Genomic DNA, 17,545 nt, shown 5'->3' on the forward strand with positions numbered 1-17,545 from the left:
TCAGGTGACCTTGAGAAGGGAATCATGTTGTGGTACAGACAGGAGCCTCTATACTTGTTTTGGACTGTCTACCTTTGGAACACTTTTCAGTGAGAGAGATGTTTCTTATCTAAGCTTTTGCTGATTTGAGTTTCTGTTAAATGTAGTCAAGCCCGATCCTAACTGAGTTACCTCAATAATTCTTGGCATTCATGTAAGAGTCTTCATATCTTCCAAAGCACGGTCGATTCTGATACCTGATTCTATCTTTCTAACGAGCGTAAGAGAGCTGAGGCATGTCAGATGAGGAAACTGGAGCTGGAACAAAGTCAGCCTTGCCCAATGCCATACAACTAGCTACTCGGAGAGCAGCAGGCTCTGGAAGCCAGGTGATCTCACCCCTAGGATTTTAAAAGCATGGTGGAAGTAGGTGACAGATTTCCTTTAAAAATGATTTTGATTGGTAAAGTAGTGGTTATTTTTAAAAGCAAGCATTTTTGGACAATTGATCTCTTCAGTCAAAAGGAAGACTGTCTTCAGTCCTCCTATCAGGGGACTGAAGTCACTGACTTCAAAAAGATCAGACTTCTTTCAGGTTGCCTCCGGAATACTACTGCTATGTTAAAATGAATTATAACTCATTGTATTCCTATAACATACATTAAGAGAGCTGAATTCTCAAACAGGCTAAGACACATTCTGAATAAGCAATTAGTAAAATGAATGTGTTACTGTTTTAAAAGCATAACAGACATGATGATTAATGTAGAGTTGACAAAGTCTTTAAGATGAAAAGGCAATGCAGGTAGAATTGAATCGGGTAGATTCAACATAGAAAAGTTTTAATGAGGCAAATATCAAGCAAGCATATCGGCTTCTTAAAAAACAAAGAAAATCTAAAAGTTTAATTACAAAAACACTTGTACAGAAAACTTGACATTTCAACAGTTTCAAACACATGTACACAATTTTTTTTCTAAAATTTTATTTTGTCAGAAATACAACACTTTGTCTCATTTTCCTCAGCTGCTCCTTATGTTTTAATAAAAAGAAAGAAATCTGTAACACTGAATAGGCAACAACATATTTCTTGAGAAGAACATTTAAGTGCAATAATATCTACAAGTTTACTGGGAAACGTGACTTAGGTATCGTGTCAACCTGTGACTTCATTTACTACCTCCTGGGCTGGGCACAGAGGAGACAGGAGGTGACGCAGACCTACTTCACAGAACCTGATCGCTTTGCGGCAGCCGAATTCCAGCCACCAGTGAGTCAGGTGTGTAGCTGCTGGGAGGACCAGCATGTCAAAAGCACGCTGTTATTTTGTGAAAATGATTTCAGACGGTAGGCTTTCTCAAGATCTCGTGCATTCCCGAATATGCAGCTATCTCAAGCCAGTGTCAGGTATCCTATCTAGACTCAGGAGAATGATCATCTTTGGATCAAGTGATAGCCTTTCCTGGCCCACAGCACCGCTAATAACTAAGACAAAGGAGGGACAGAGAAGTTTTAGGAGGAGGAAAGGAGAGAGAGCATTCGGCAGAAGACAGACACAAACTTCCAGAACTGGCTTGGACGTCCTTCTGCCACAGACAGCGCATTCCAGCTTGGACTTAGCAGGCAGGGAGTCTGAGAGGAGTGACAGGAATGGCAGCTGAGAGCAGGAAAACAGGAAAGCACAGAGGAGCACGTGAGCTGGCTAGGTTTACAGCAACAGATAATGCTGGGCTCTTATTCTAAAAGACTGCCAAGTGGTGGTAGGTGAGCTTCGGTACATGGAAATTTGATGCGTGTTCATGTCAGAATTTTTAAAAAGGTTTTTTTTTTGTTGTTGTTGTTTTATTTCCTTTGGGTTAAGAAAGAAATCAGGGGAGGAGATGCGGAGAAGACAGGATGGTGCAGCAACGTGACGGGGGTTTCTGGCTTGCACCCTGGCTTGTGAGCATATTGTGAGGGGGCCACACTTCCACCCGCCTTCGGTGGCATGGTGCCTAGACAATGGGCTCAGCATGCCCTACTCTAGTACCAAAGATCTCAGCTGCAACCGTCAGCCTTGTGCTCCAGAGCATCAAAACACAACACAACAAAACCAAACCCTGAGGTGAGAATCAGAAACCTCTCTTCCCTTTTGGTGTTAAAAAAAAAAAAAAATCACTTACTAAGCTGGGAGAAGGAAGGGAAGGCTGTCCTTTTGACACAGACTCTGCAGTTATGATTAGAGAAGGAAGACAAAGGACATGAGAATTCCTCCGTATCTTTTCCTGTCAGCTGGCGGCTATTCTGAATGACACTTCCACCCATCCATATCCACGAATCAGTACACCCCGAGCAGACAGGGATTCCCCGTTTTCACTTATGATAAACTTTAGGATTTATTTCAATACCAAATGAGAAATTACTTTTCTCATTCTGTCCTGTTTACCAATGACCTTTTCCTCACCAAAAATATTCCACAAGTCATTGCCAACAGATGGGAACAGAAGAGCCTTGCTGGGGCTGGGACGCAGGGCATGTGCAGGAGCAATGCTTAGAAAACAGCAGGCAGTGCCAAGGAGGAAGGAAAGAGCATTCTCCTTCAGGGCAGCAATCACAAAGCCTCCTGAGCGCTGTGTGGGGTATGAAACATAGCCTCGCTCCACAGGACACTGTCAACAAGAAGCTCCTTTCTTTGGAGCCACAGCAGGACAATGATGGGAGAAGACTGGGCCTGTCCAATGGGAAAAACTGTCCTTCAGAACCCTGCCGAGCAACAAAGCCCAGAGGTCAGCAAATGGAGAAGTCTAACTTGGTGGGGGTGAAGGAAATAAAAAAATAACCCCCCAAAGCATTAAAAAAAAAGTGACAGCTAGGTAGGAAAATCACTGATGAAACCACAGAGCCACTGATAAAAAAGTCCAATCTGAATGAAGTAGAACAATGAGAAGGCTTCCTTTCTGCTGCAGAAGATGGCAGTCTCAGGGGCGCCTAGTCAACAGCATATATAGAGACCCACTTTAACAGAAATGGAGACAATAAGAAACTGAAGACTCGGGAGAGTGGCTGTACAAGGTCAAAGCTTCACAAGGACGATTCCATAGGAAGTTCACATACACGTTCCTTTTGCTGCTCCCTCATATGGCTTCCTGGGGTGAAGGCGTTTAGCTCATAACTGACAGTTCTTTAACAAGCAGAGTAATCTGTACTCCATCTCTGCCTCCACTCAATTCAAATTTCCATGATGGCTTCTCATTCCAAACAAGTAAAACCACTTACAGAACATCTTGGAGCTCTAAGACCTGTAGAATTGGGAGGGCGAAAAAAACCCCAAAAAGGTAAGCAAAGATCAAAAAGGGTGAGGGCTAAGGGTTAAAATAATGTTTTGCTCTATTTTTGAAAGGGAAAAGGTATGTGGAATCTAGAAAAATGCTACAGAGGATCTTATTTGCAAAGTAGAAATAGAGACACAGACATAGAGAACAAATGTATGGATACCAAGGGGGAAAGGGAAGGGTGGGATGAATTGGGAAATTGGAATTGACATATATACACTACTATGTATAAAATAAATAACTAATGAGAACCTGCTGTATAGCATAGGGAACTCTACTCAATGCTCTGTGGTAGAGGAAATCCAAAAAAGAGGGGATATATGTATACATACACCTGATTCACTTTGCCGTACAGTAGAAACTAATACAACATTGTAAAGCAGCTATACTCCAATAAAAATTAATTAAAAGATGAAATAAAATAAAATACCTCCACTGAGTTGTGGCAAGGATTAAGGATTAGACGAGCTAGCACATGTAAAGTACTTAGGATGTGCCTGGCGTGTGTAAATGCTCACAATGTCAATTATTATTATATAGAGTAAATATCCAGTGCCATGTGGCAAAAAAGAAAGGGGGTTGGGTGGGAGGGTAAGGTGAGTAGCAGGGTGTATGGAAACTAAAGAGCTCATATAGCTGCAAGCAGCCAACCTCACTGAGGCATTTCAGATAACATTTCAATGCGAACTGTGGCCCTGCTCCAGTTCAGCCACAACGGGGAGGTTGGAAAATTGCCAGCCGAACACAGAAAAGCAGGTATTGGGGACAAATGTGATGATGAAAAATTAGTCTTTATGTTAGTCCTGGCCAATCAAAACCAATTTTCTTCAAGTGTAAATCTAAGGCTTTCTGCGTGGGTAGGGATGTGCTGTGTGATGAGATGAATGAAGTCTTACATTGATAAGAATGCAATCACATAAGAAAGATTTTCTTTCCCCCCCAATCATCAAACAGGCAAATATTTATCATTTGGCAACAAATTAGGCAACATATGGCTTTTGATAGTTTATATACAGTAGTCACCTCTCAACATGAAATCACCCCCATGGCTTCCTCCCAGCTCCACTTTTTCTAAGTACAAGTTAGCCACAAAGAAATACGACAGCTGGGGTAATTCTTCCATTGCATATCTATAAAAATAATTACAAAACGGCTCACCAAAATTTTATAACATTATAACTGCTGGATTGTAATTTTTTCCTAATTACCTCCCACTTATCTTAATGCTCTCATTCTAAGATGTTTTAGTGCTTTTCCCTTATACCCATCCCTACACCTCCTTGTATCAATGTTTTAGAAACCCCACTGAGTTTAGATACATGTGTTCTAGTTCTGGACTCCGCACTTACCTACTCAGGTATTTTCAGGCACCACATTTTGCCTCTTTGGGACTCAGTTTCTTCATATGTAAAATGATGGGATTTCTAAAGGCCCCTTCCAGCTCTAATATGCTCCTCTAAAACTGAACACCATTAGCTTCCTTTCACTCACTGGCTCCTGACAATGGAAGAAACCTTTGCCAAGCTCACGTCAGAGTAATTAATTGCACCATGAATGCTGGGGACATCAGGCCTAGCTGCCTGTACATATTTGTATAATGAGGCCACGCTAGTATTAATCACAGTCTTTATAATTGTTTCATTTGACAGTTTCAGAGGGTGTGGAGAACTAGCCATTCTCAGTTATGTTTACATGGCTAGATTGTAAGAATCTGTAGTAATAAAACAGTTCATGTTTCAGGTACTGTTTCTTTCAAGGGCAAAATATTTGTAGGTTAAAATCAAGGATAATGATCACATTCTAGGTTTTCAAAGACACTTCAGAAAGCAGATTCTACAAGTTTATATCCTTAAGATGGGTAAAGCTTTAGGAGAGTCTAACTGGCCAAATGTTCAAAATGGAAAACCATTTTTTGGCTCAAAACTTGCAATAACTGCCCTATACCTATGTGAGGAGACACCATGTTATCAATTACTGTGTTCTTTCACAATCCTCCACACTGTTTCTCCCAGCTTTCTCTTTTCAAGCCTACAAGAGTGCTAATTGAAAACACTGTGTGAAAATGAGAAGGATGATGAGCTCCTGAAAATCCCAGGCCTAGATTTACAAGCTGTTCCCTTCATGAACAGCAGCAGTAATGCCATTTCTTTATTCTGCAGGGAGTCCAGCCATCTCTTAGAAGTACAGTCCGTTCCATCTGGCTACTCACTAGAAGGACAGTAATCCTTTCCCCATCAGAGCACGGCTGAGGCTAAAGTATAACGAACTGCCCTGTACAGTTACTATTCCAGGGCTTGGCCAAGAAGGATAAAGACGGCTGCTTTTGTCTCTGCTGGCAGATGTGGCCTCATTAGATAAAGAATCATGGGTTTTATTTATTCTTGCACATGTTGCTCAAGGTCCAGACCAAGTTAGAATATGAACATGTACACGAGTGTGTGCATGCACCTGCAAGACAAATAAATAAAGATCCAAGCCCACGACCAGGCATTCTAAGGAGCATATCCTGCTACCCACTCTTGTGTTAGTATCCATATATGGCCACTCACTGGATGGTCCAACCCCAAGATTTCCACCCAGTTTATATATCTGCAAGTATGGAACAATTTAATTGACAGACCAAAGGGCTGTCAATTTTGTGGAATGACATACTAAAGGGTTCCCTATCCCTAGGAATCTGAGTGAACAAATACCAGTTCCATTTAAGAAATGATACCTGATGACTGACCATTAGTACCAAAAAGTTTACACAGGCAGATCCCTTTAGGAAATGTACCTTCTTCTCTTCTAAAAGGATGCAACACATACTACTAGTTGTTTGTTGAATATGTTTTTAAAAAGCTTTTTTTCTCTTGCCTCTCTTTTCACTTATTGAGAGTTTATTTTTTAATATATTTAATTAAGGCATTAACTGTTTCAATGTAAGGTTAGTTCACATTAACATTAAACATACAACAGTTACTCTGATACTGAGTGATTAATGAAAAGCTTCTTACTTACATAGGCGTGTACACATACAGTGTCTCACTGACTACTGTAAATTATCATCACATTTACATGGAAAATGAAGCTTAACAATTAAATGATATTTGTTTTGTTCTATGTGTTGTTTGGGGGATTATTTTCTCTAAATTTCTCACTCACCCTTCAAAACACTTTGGGAAACTAATACTTGAGAACACAGCTAATAAGTAACAAAGCTAGAACTGAGGTCCAATCACAAAAATTATGCCCTTTCCATTAAGCCATGCAGAGGCATGCATGAGGAAAAACTATCTTGATTCAGTTTTCCAACACTATTTACTACATTTAGCAACCATGCAACAGGAATCTTAATCAAGTCTCCAACTCACTTATTCAATGTAATTCCAGGGTTTCAGTAGTATTGATAAAGTGTAATGCATCTTATTTTTGACGATGCCCTGGCATGTACGAATCATGTCAGTGAGCACTCACCATTCCCTAACGATCAAGCCTGTTCACAACTTCTCGAACTGTAACTATGAAGTTTTCATTGTCTTGGGGATTAGCTAAAATAATACTGTGTAGTCTGTTCATATAGGAGTCGATAGTGTCCACTGTAGGTGTCTCTCCACTTCCTGAAGTGAGATAAGAAGAGAAAGTAAGAAAATCCTCCTCGTTCAGTTCAACCATAACACAGATCAGTGATTCCACAGGAAAAGAGACCTGACTCTAATGTGGTCTGCTCCACAGAGAAGATTTTACTTTCAGAGGAGAGACTTTTAGACCTCAAAGAAATGAAATTAATCCACATACTCTAAATAAACAGATGGGCTATATAACTGCTGTGCAGTACACAGGAGTAGCTGCATAAAACAAAAGATTAAAGACGTTCCCAGATCTGCTGTGACTACCTTCAAAATGAAAGAGTATATAAGAAATACTAGTATTTGTCTTTCTTTTCCTTCCCATTAAGACAATTTAAAAAGCAAGCAAATATACATCAGAAAAGTGCTCTGGGGGATGCGTGACATGGGGGGAGGGGATCAAGAAATAAAAACTTCCGGTTATAAAATAAAGTCACAGGGATGTAATGTACAGCATGGTGACTGTAGGCAACAATACTGTACTGCATATTTGAAAGTTGCCAAGAAAGTGTATCTTCAAAGTTCTCATCACAAGAAAAAAATTTTTGTAACTGTGTATGGTGACACATGCTAACTAGACTTGTGTTGATCATTTCACAGTGTGTACAGATATCAAATCATTCATTATATTGTACACCTGAAACTAATACAATGTTATATGTCAATTATACCACAATTAAAAAAAAAAAGTGCTCCACTCAGGATTTATTAGGCAGGTTCCACTGTTCTGAATATCAAATTAAGCTTAACAGAAAGTAGAGTATATTAAAATATAATCGAAGAAAAATGAACTGAGCAGAGGGCCTGAAATTTTGGATGATTTTAACCAATACTGAAATTCTATTACATGACTCCCCAAGAAGCTCTGAGGAAAAGACCTCTGAGTTGAATGACTTTCCTCCGGAGGCGAGCCTTCAGCCTCACCACACCAACACCAACATAACCCGCACCTCCCCACCCCCACCCCCCCAACTCTACAGGGCTCGGCTAGCGATGACATTACCAGGCAAGGGCATGCCGGCGAAGCTGCTGGTCAACACCTGCCGCAGGGTCTCCAGGTGCTGCTGTAAGACGGTGTTGCGGCTCCGCTCCTGGATCACGTCCACCTCCAGCTTCTCCACCGCTGTGCGCATGCTCTCCACGTGCTTCTGCAGCGCCGCGTTCCTCTCCTCAAACTCCATGTTGGACTTTCGAAGCTGTCGGAGCTCTGCCTCCCGAGCTGAGGACACAACCGCCATAAGACACAAGTAACACTGGCCTCTCTGAGGACTCCCAATGGCTCTTGCAGGAAATTCTGCTTAGTTATCTCTAATTAGCTACCCCTCCTCAAGTCCCTATTCTTATTATGGCCTTCCAGATAGCAATTTCAGCAATAAAACGCCTGGCTCCCTGGAGTTATTTTAATCCTTAAAGCTGATCATATTCTATACTTAAGACTGCAAGGAATAGCTGCAATTCTCCGTATTTGTTTGATTTTTTTAAAGCTGTGTGATGAGACGCCTAAGGGGTTTCACGGGGGATCCTGGGAGACTGGGCAAGCACAGCTGTGGGTCTACATCTTTACTGCAGTGGGGTCAGCTTGGCTCTTATTTATTTTGTATTTTGGACATCCGTGCAAGCTTTCATTTGTACAAAGAGTTCTAGGCTAAGAGCCTGAAAGCAACTTAATTAGTGACGTATATTTATTCCCTCTGATCCAGAGAGTAAAGCAGCTTTGACAACACTGGCTCAGCTTTCCTCCACTGGTCTCTGAGTAGCTACTTTTAATAGAGAGTGAAATAGAAGCAGTTTTCTTCTTCCAGACCAGTCCCAGGGTCTGGAATATCACTACTGTTGTTTTTGAGCAATGGATTCCTCCTGACAACTAAATCCCCTGTCATAGACCTGAGAGACACAAAACTATCCTTTGGCAATCACCTTTGCTGTGGTTCAGGAATTCCTCTGTAAATATAGGGATGTCAAAAACAGACCGTTCCTTTACCTCTGCTTCTTTCTGTGAATCAAGAGTAACAAAACAGTTAATTCTTAAACAGAAGCTAAATTAAACAGTAGTGCTTGAAGGCACAATGGTCATGTGTTCCTTAAAGAAACGGTAGGATGCGCGGGAATCAGTCTAGGTGAGGCTGTGAAGAAAACGTATTCACCTTTCCTTTGGAATCAAACTTTCATAGAGCTCAAGCAGGTTAAGTATTCAGTTCTCTCAAGTGACAACTGCTGTGCAATGAGAAACCTTAAAACAAACCTACATAAACTTCCCTAATGGAGATTTTGGAAACCATTTTTTAGCTCTGTGCTTTGAATAGTCAACAGTATACAGTGGAGAAAGTGGCTGAGGTAGGAATAGAGAAAGAGAATTTCTAGGTGTTTTTTCTGTTGCTTCTGTTGGTTATGCACCTAAAGTGCTCTCTGAGATAGGATTATGCAACCTAAATTTGCAGAGTGGACAATAAGAATTTTAAGCTGAGATGTGCTGGCCGTGAGCAATAATCATGGTATTCTACTGGAACTTCTGCTTTTACTTCTACTCATTTACAAAGGCAGCTATAATTGGGGATCTTTCAGACTTTTTTCGGACACAGGGAAAACAAACAAACAAAACCAAAAAGTCAGAAATAACTAGGCTCTAAATATGAGAATGCCAAGGATTATGTGAGATAGAAAAGAATAATAAACCTAAAGTTAATTCACCAATAAGCCATTTAAAATAAAAGTCTCACAAAACCACTGTGAAATATATTCCACAATGATCCTTGTGAATAAAGTCAATATTTCAAAATGCTTTGGCTGCAATTTCTACAATAAATTTGAAGTTGAAAGCATTAAGAATATAAATTATAAGTATCTTGGCAGTATTTAAGATCGTGCATAATATAAGATGGTAAAGAGAACAGTGGGAAATGAGTACTGAAGAAATTGCTAGTGAAACCCGAAGATTCCAAAACCTTTATAACATAAAGAACAGTTTACAAAATCTAGAAATCATTCCTATAAAAGCACATGTAATGCCAGAGATAGAATGTATCTTTCCTACTCCTGCCACCGCTCGTCTTTTATCTTCGAACACAAATATGATTTGGTGCCCAGTGGGAAGGCTAGGCAGTTAACAGCCTATCAGCCCAGCTCCTGTTCTCACACTGGTGTCTGCCTTGTTGGGGGGTAGGGGGTGGGTTGGGCTGTGTGAACTGCCTGCCAACGGCAGCTGATCAAGAGAGACATATAAGGTGGAAGTCTGAAAAATTATGTATTTACCTGAAGAAACTTTCAGAGTACTTAATTTTTACCCTATCTTTTACCTCTTAAAGAAAGAAAGTGAAGTTTTCCAGAACAATTTAAAAACAAACAAAATTATCATTGAAAGCCCCAGTTTCAACATGCAGAGCTCTATCTCTAGCTGGTTCTTGGTGGATTTCAAAGAGAACTAATGTATGGGCAAGAAAGGCTGGTTCCAGAAGGGATCTTGGACATATTTCGCAGTGGCTTTCTCTTGACTCTGCTGGCTTACCATATGCTTTAATTCTGTTACTGTATAAGATATAACAGATATAAGCATAAGTCCACAAGTGACTTAGGATAGAGGCTTATGATTTTATCATCCTATCTTGTTCAGTCTCTTACTTAACTGCATAGGCTTATATGAGATCAGTTTACCTAGCCATAGGTCTGAATATCTGCCACTCAGATGGGTAGGTGGGGATGCCTGGCTCCCATTACCATGGTACCAAGAGCCCTCTCCAAGGCCTATATTCTGCTCAGACTGGTAATTCTGCTCTCTTCCTTGCCAGAGCAGTCCAAACCAAGCTAACTACATAAGGGCGGAGGACAGCACCACATAAGTGCATTAACACATTGACTCTTAGTACAGATTCTTAGAGTGCAAAATAAGAAACACCAAAGCAATTAAATGAAACTGTTCAGTTCCTGAAAGGCAACAGAGAAATTCTACTTAACTGAAGAGTTGTTGTAAAAACCATCAGCAATCTTCCATTACTGAGTACATTACTTGGCATTGGAGAGGATCCTCTTGGGGGCTCAGATATACTTAAGCTGTTCCAAGCATCACTCAAGGGATTAAAATCATAAGGATTTCATTACCTCTTCATTGAAAGGGTCTAATTTGCTCAGGCTGAGTGTCATTTTGTCATTTTTCATAAATTAAAGGAGAAACAAAATTATTGTTCCTATCTTAGTCCTCACATGAGATTTAGACACTTTCTTGAGAGTAACACTAGCTGACTCCTGGGTCTAGCAGGCTGCCTTTTGATTTGAGAGGAGCAAGAATACTCTTCACTTTGGTTTTCATTCTATATATTGAGTGGTGGGTAAGAGAACAGAGGCCTTTTGAACTGAAACTACTTTGCTGTGATCTAGGCTCAGGGCCAGAATTTCATAGAGTGACATGCTTCTCTCAAGTGCCCTTTACTTTAGGGAATGCTCTTAATATTGTGTACCAGGCTGAAGTGCCCCACTGCTATGCAGAACGGCTTGAATGGTTTTAAGGTCAGCATTTCTTTAGCCCTAATACGCTCTCCAGTATCTGCCTTGGTAACAATGTCTTAGGAATCTAAGTTCCATTAAGGAATACAATAGGTTTCTTTACTACATATACACAAATCAAATCGTTTCTGTCTCAAGTGGCAACAAATTTTGCTGACATCACAGGCAATCAGGCCCATTTTAACGTTCAAGACTGTTTATTCCATATAGTGTGGCATGTACTGCCAAGAGTGCTAAATAAGACTGGGTTACACAGGCCTGGGTTTCAGTCACAATTCTGCCTCTAACTAATTCAGTAAGTGATTCTGGGAAGTTCTTTCCTGTCTTAGGCAAGTCAATTTCCTCATGGGCAAAATGCGGGGGCCAGTTGGGAGGATTTCTGAGGTCTTAGTATTTTTGAAGTGAGCTCAAAGACTATTTTATGGCATTTGCCATTTTATTCCTAATAGGATAAGTAAAGGGAAATAAGCATGTGTTTGGAAACTGTAATGTTTTAGGCACTCTGCAAGACATTTGCAAGATAATTCCTCATAACTAAGCTCAAGCCATCCTACCATGGAGATACATATAAATCTATCTATATATCTACCTATGTATCTATATCTATATATCTGAAGTGCCCCCTGGGTCATCTTTAAGGTCTGATTCAGTTCCTCCTTTCCATGGGGGCTTCTATGGCTCCTTTTCTTCCCATTCATAGTCCTTATTTTTCTTAACTCTTACTATACTAAGAGGTTATGTGTAACTATGTTTAAAAACTGTCAAACCAGTTTTTTTATTATTGCAACTGTTTTGAAATTACCTAGTTTAGTAAGATATTATTCAGTGAAAAATAAAAACTGATAAAGTGCAGGACATTAATTGGGTCAACAACTTTACTAAGAGAGCTTTACATTGATGTGGACGTACAACAGACAGATTTATAGAGCCTGCTGTATACACATTTGAGAAACTACTGCTGGCTCTCCACCATCTCCCTCCTTTTCTTTGGTTTCACATGTGTTTAATCCTGAAGCAGGGAAATCACACAGAGACTTCTTCCTTTTCATATATCACAGAAATTCATATCTTATTAAATGATGTATTTTAATAAAAAGCTTCCTTTCTCAAATCATCAGCAGCAGCTTCTATGACTGACTATAAGTCTACCAAATCTTTTCTGATTGCAACTGTTAACTTATTTGAGGCAAGAATGCCTTTGGCCAGCAAAATCCACAGTGATGGAAGGAGTCAGTCATTGACTAGAAAATGTGAGATCTAATATTTTAGATTACTGTCCATACTCTTTTTTGTAACCATTAAGGACAGAGAAGCTATAACGGATGCTTAATAGGGAAAAAAAGAAGTTTGGAAATTTCATGATATTGGTGGGTGGGCACACAAAGGAAGGAGAAATAAGTAATTATACAAGTATCTGGCAATATGGAAAGCTTACGACACTATTCAATTTTGATTTAAAATATATAGTGTACATACAGTTTCTCAAGCCAAAAAAGAAATATTTCATCCTATTTGGAACATAGAGATGTCATACATAACTACATTTATACAGAATTTATATGAAGAATAATATGCTAATATTTACTATGCTTCTCATTTTACAATTCATGGACGGTAATAAATCTATTTGACTTGTGAACCTAAAAGTTTTCTCTATGTTTTTTTTTTAATTTATTTTTATTTATTTATTTAATTTATTTATTGGCTGTGTTGGGTTTTCGTTGCTGCACACGGGCTTTCTCTAGTTGTTGCAAGCGGGGGCTACTCTTCGTTGTGGTGTGCAGGCTTCTCATTGTAGTGGCTTCTCTTGTTGTGGAGCACGGGCCCTAGGCGCGTGGGCTTCAATAGTTGCGGCACATGGGCTCAGTAGTTGTGGCTCACGGGCTCTAGAGCACAGGCTCAATAGTTGTGGCTCATGGGCTTAGCTGCTCCGTGGCATGTGGAATCTTCCCAGGGCAGGGCTCGAACCCGTGTCCCCTGCATTGGCAGGTGGATTCTTTACCACTGCGCCACCTAGGAAGTCCTTTCTCTATGTTTTGAAGGTCACCAATACCAAATTAGGTACGAGAACTACAACTCCAAGATAAATAAATTATTATTTTGAAGAAATAATTTCCTTGGTTTAGTAAAAAACCAATACATGCAAAAGAGTATATCAGAAAATTCTTTTTGTGTAAATTTCCATTGTTATTTCAACCAATGGATTTGTATGAAAAATACGTATTTGTGGAAGAACTCCTTCATGTAAAGGTGTCATGTTAGATGGTATAGGGATGGGTACAAGATGGAAACTAGACCATGCATGCCTTCAAAGAGATTATAATCCAAGAATGTTCATTACAGATGCACTTGAATAACTTTGGCACCTTAGCGAGATCAGCTAAGTGCATAAGAGAAACATAGAGAGCTGTGAAGTTTAAAGGAAGCTGGAGGAAACAGGGAAAGCTTGAGGGAGGAAATGGAACTTGAAATAGGGTTTGATGGATGACTAGAATTTAGAGGCAAAATTGGATGATGGGAGAGGGTAATACAAAAAATGAGTGAGGGAGAGAAAGTATTCTTGTGAAAGGAAGAATAGGAGCACAGGCATGAGGCAGAAAAGGATGGGGCACCTGGAGGACAGTGAGTATTAAAGGTTTTTAAGTACATAAGATGTATATGGGAAATATGGGAGTTAAGATATCTGGAAAGGGAAATTGGAACTTAATTACAGAAAACCCTGACTGCTGAGTTTGAATGAGATTTGGTAAGCAGTGAGGAGTCACTGAGCATTTTCATGCATGAAATTACCACAGATTTTATTTTCTTACAACCATATATTAACCATAGGCTAATGGTTAATTAGCCTATGGTTAACATATATTTAAAAAAAAAAAAAAATATATATATATATATATATAGTTAAAGCTCTCTATGAAGCACAGCCAGCACGCATAGGCCTCAATTCTACACAGGAACACAGGTCTAAATCCTATTGCTGAGACTGACCCAAATGGAGAGGAAAAGGCCAGTAAACAAATATGTGCCAGTGAGGAAAGGAGGCACAGGAACCAAGATATTGTCACTTGTGATCTGTAGATGCTGTAAGTTGAATAGCTCATTTAACTAAATGCTGGATTCCCTAAATAAAAACCTTTTGAGAGTCAGAATACAGTATCTGATGATGATAAACTATGGTGAAGTTATAGCTTTTAGTTGGTCCTCATTTCTATACCTCATTCCAAATTCCAGCCATCTTCAGCATTTAAAATAAAATTCTTGGGCCACAAGAAAGGACTAGAGTTAGGGGCTTTAATTCAAGGACAGACTCATGACATAAGTGTCTGCCATACGCTAAGAATCCTTGAGCTAAAGGCAGCTAAGCCAATCCTAATTACAGGATAGGAAATACTCCACCATTCGTTACAAAACAGTCAACAGCATTTCAAACAGCATCATTATTATATACATCGCGCTCTCTCTCTCTCTCTCTCTCTCTCTCTCAGATACACACACACACACACACACACACGTGCTATGTAGACAGAAAGTTAGTTACCTCATGATCATGAGTGGCCTGTCGGGCTGCATCTAAAAATATGAAAGAATGAGAACATTAAGCTGAAAAACAAAACAACGTAACAAAACCTAAGGAAATGACTGTGCCAAACTATAAAAATTGCTGGTATATGTGGGCTCTCAAAACATCATATTTTCTCTAATAGCTTTATTAATCAGCTAGTCAACAAAAGTTAAAGGGAATCCCATCTTAGAGGTTACGCAATTAGACATAAGAGAAACAGCAGACACAGTTCTTACCTTTGAGGAGAACAGGGTGGGAGAGTGGACAGGAAACACATGCCAAAGGCCATTTGTACAACATTACAGTTTAGCAGGCAAGATGCCCAAATGTGGAGAAGATGCAATAGCTAAGGAATGACAGGCTATTATGAGTGGGGCTTCTTTCTTTGGCAGTGTTTCCTGAAGAAGGGCAGCTTTTAGCAACACTTTAAGAGTGTGATGAACAATTTTTACAGAAAACAAAACATCCATGAAGACCGGGATCTTCTGTATCTTGTTTACCTTTGTCTCCTTAATGCCTAGGTGAGATCCTTATAAGTAATAGGAGGTATTCACTACATTTTTTTGAACACACACATACATGAGTGAGTGAATTAAAAGGATGACCACTGGAAGCTGGAAGAAATGATCACATGAAAGGCTTAGAGGTGTTATAGCAAGATGGTTATGTAGTGTAGTAGACAGATTTGTTTAGAGGCAGAGAAATGCCTAAATTGGAAATAGAAGAAAAAGCACAGGCAATGAAAGGGGTCTTGGAGCACAAGCCAAGTTGTTGACACTGGATGTGGAAACCCAATTGAAACTTCTAAATGAGAGCAATGTGATTTTAATAAAATTCCAAAATGATGCTTATAAATTAATGTAGCATAATAGAGAAATGATAGAAACACGTCTTTTATATTATCACTCTAACAGTAGTCTTTGTGACACTCCATCATGCAAAACAAACCACAAATACATTTGGTTCTGGTTCTGATACCTTGCCTATGAGATTTGCCTTTCTGACGGTCCTGGGTTTTCCTGCTGAAAACCTTGTAGGCCTCAGTCTTCTGATATTGCTCCAGTTCCTTCATGTAACGCTCCTTATCTCTGTCTGCCTCATCTAGGTAGCGCTAGGAAAGAAATGTGGAATTATTGTCAAGAAACAGGTCTTACTGAGGTAAAATACCAATGAACTCTTTGAAGAAAACAAAGGATAATTAGAACATGGAAAGAAAAGTACAGGTGGAATAAACTTTGAGAATTTAAAAAAAAAGTCATGTGAATAGAATAAAATATAATCTCTCAATTATAAAAGAAATAGGTGATTCTGACTTTTTAGACTATTGCCTTTTTTAACTTATTGAAGACAAGTTCTATTGAGGTCATTCTCATGAAAAATTCACAAGAAGATTATAGTTCTTCCTCTAATCCTATAGATAGAACTACACATGGCCACTAGAGTCCTCAAAAAGACTGAACACCACACGGGCACACTTAATTTTCCCAGGGGAAATGATGGATTATTACTTTGTTTCTTTATCCCCAACCCATTCTGAGGAGATGATCTCATACATCAATTGGCCTTTTAAGAGCCAGAAGAGGGAAGACACAAAGAACATAAAAAAGAATGACCTCATCCTATGGACCTAAAATGGACTACTATGAGAGAGCCTGTATCTACATGCTTTGTGCTATTAATTATTTAAACTAAATTCACTGATCTATTAGGATAATTTTGCTTAATGCCTTGCACTTTTCATTCATCAATTAGGTTTAAGAAATAACATAAAAGTATTTGCTTCTAAATGAACACAAACTAGAGTCAGAAATTATCTTAAAAGCCTTGTCCCACACAAGAGCCAGATGTAGGGGACACTCAACTGGCCAAATCTGGAACAATTTAAGTATCAAAATACTCAAGTGTATTAATAATTTATAAGCCATTGGGAAAAAAAGAAATTCATATGCCTAAACCAATAGTAGATAAATAACAAACAAATACATAAAAGGAGGGAGGAAGAGGGCTCCTGCTTAGACTAGAATGCCAAGGGCCAACCGACAAATGTGGAGGGAGTGCTAGAGTTGGAAAATCATCCCTTTGCAACCATCACGGTAAAGATTAGATCAGGCAAAAGTTATTAATGAATGCTAGCTAGGGGGAAATTTTGATATGGAACAGACTATGTGTATGTTCTTAAAATGTCTCTGCACAGACTGCTTATGAATTATAAGGGAGAGTAAAAAACTTTATTGAGTGAGCAAAATTAACATTACCAATCAGGAAAAAAAGACACTGTGTGCCTGCATATGCAATCCCCTGAGAAGGACTAACACCACCTATGCAGTGTTCTGACCAAGAATGCATAACCTCAGTCCAATCATGAGGAAACAACAGACAAATACAAAATGAGGAATGTTCTGTTAAAAGTAAACAAAAAGGAGGGGGACGAAGAGGGAGAGACGGTATTCTTAAAAAAAAAAAAAAATCAGTGTCATAAAAGACAAAGACAGGCTGTGGAAATATCCCGGATTAAAGGAATCTAGAGATTTGACTACTAAATGCAAAACCTAACCCCTGGACTGGAATCTGAACTGGAGGGGGAAAATGTT

General features: G+C 39.4%; 1 protein-coding gene across 2 annotated transcripts in view; it reads right to left on the bottom strand.

Annotated features, from left to right (window-relative positions):
- Positions 1-802: 802 nt before the first annotated feature.
- Positions 803-17,545, bottom strand: part of HMG20A (high mobility group 20A) — a 67,236-nt gene continuing 50,493 nt past the window's right edge. Inside the window, exons 5-11 of one of the 2 annotated variants that reach the window (XR_009051485.1) lie at positions 15,933-16,065; positions 14,931-14,962; positions 8,816-8,891; positions 7,902-8,117; positions 6,747-6,889; positions 1,953-3,257; positions 803-1,913 (exon numbers count right to left, since the gene is read on the bottom strand). Coding sequence is in view for 1 of the 2 variants with exons in the window: in XM_057723780.1 (XP_057579763.1) it covers positions 6,753-6,889; positions 7,902-8,117; positions 8,816-8,891; positions 14,931-14,962; positions 15,933-16,065 (594 nt within the window). In the remaining variant the exon portion in view is untranslated. Of the gene's footprint in view, positions 3,258-6,746; positions 6,890-7,901; positions 8,118-8,815; positions 8,892-14,930; positions 14,963-15,932; positions 16,066-17,545 lie in introns of both variants that reach the window. The other variant, XM_057723780.1, reaches the window with a different exon arrangement.

Source organism: Hippopotamus amphibius, chromosome 2, assembly GCF_030028045.1.
Source record: "Hippopotamus amphibius kiboko isolate mHipAmp2 chromosome 2, mHipAmp2.hap2, whole genome shotgun sequence".
Taxonomy (NCBI): Eukaryota; Metazoa; Chordata; class Mammalia; order Artiodactyla; family Hippopotamidae; genus Hippopotamus; species Hippopotamus amphibius.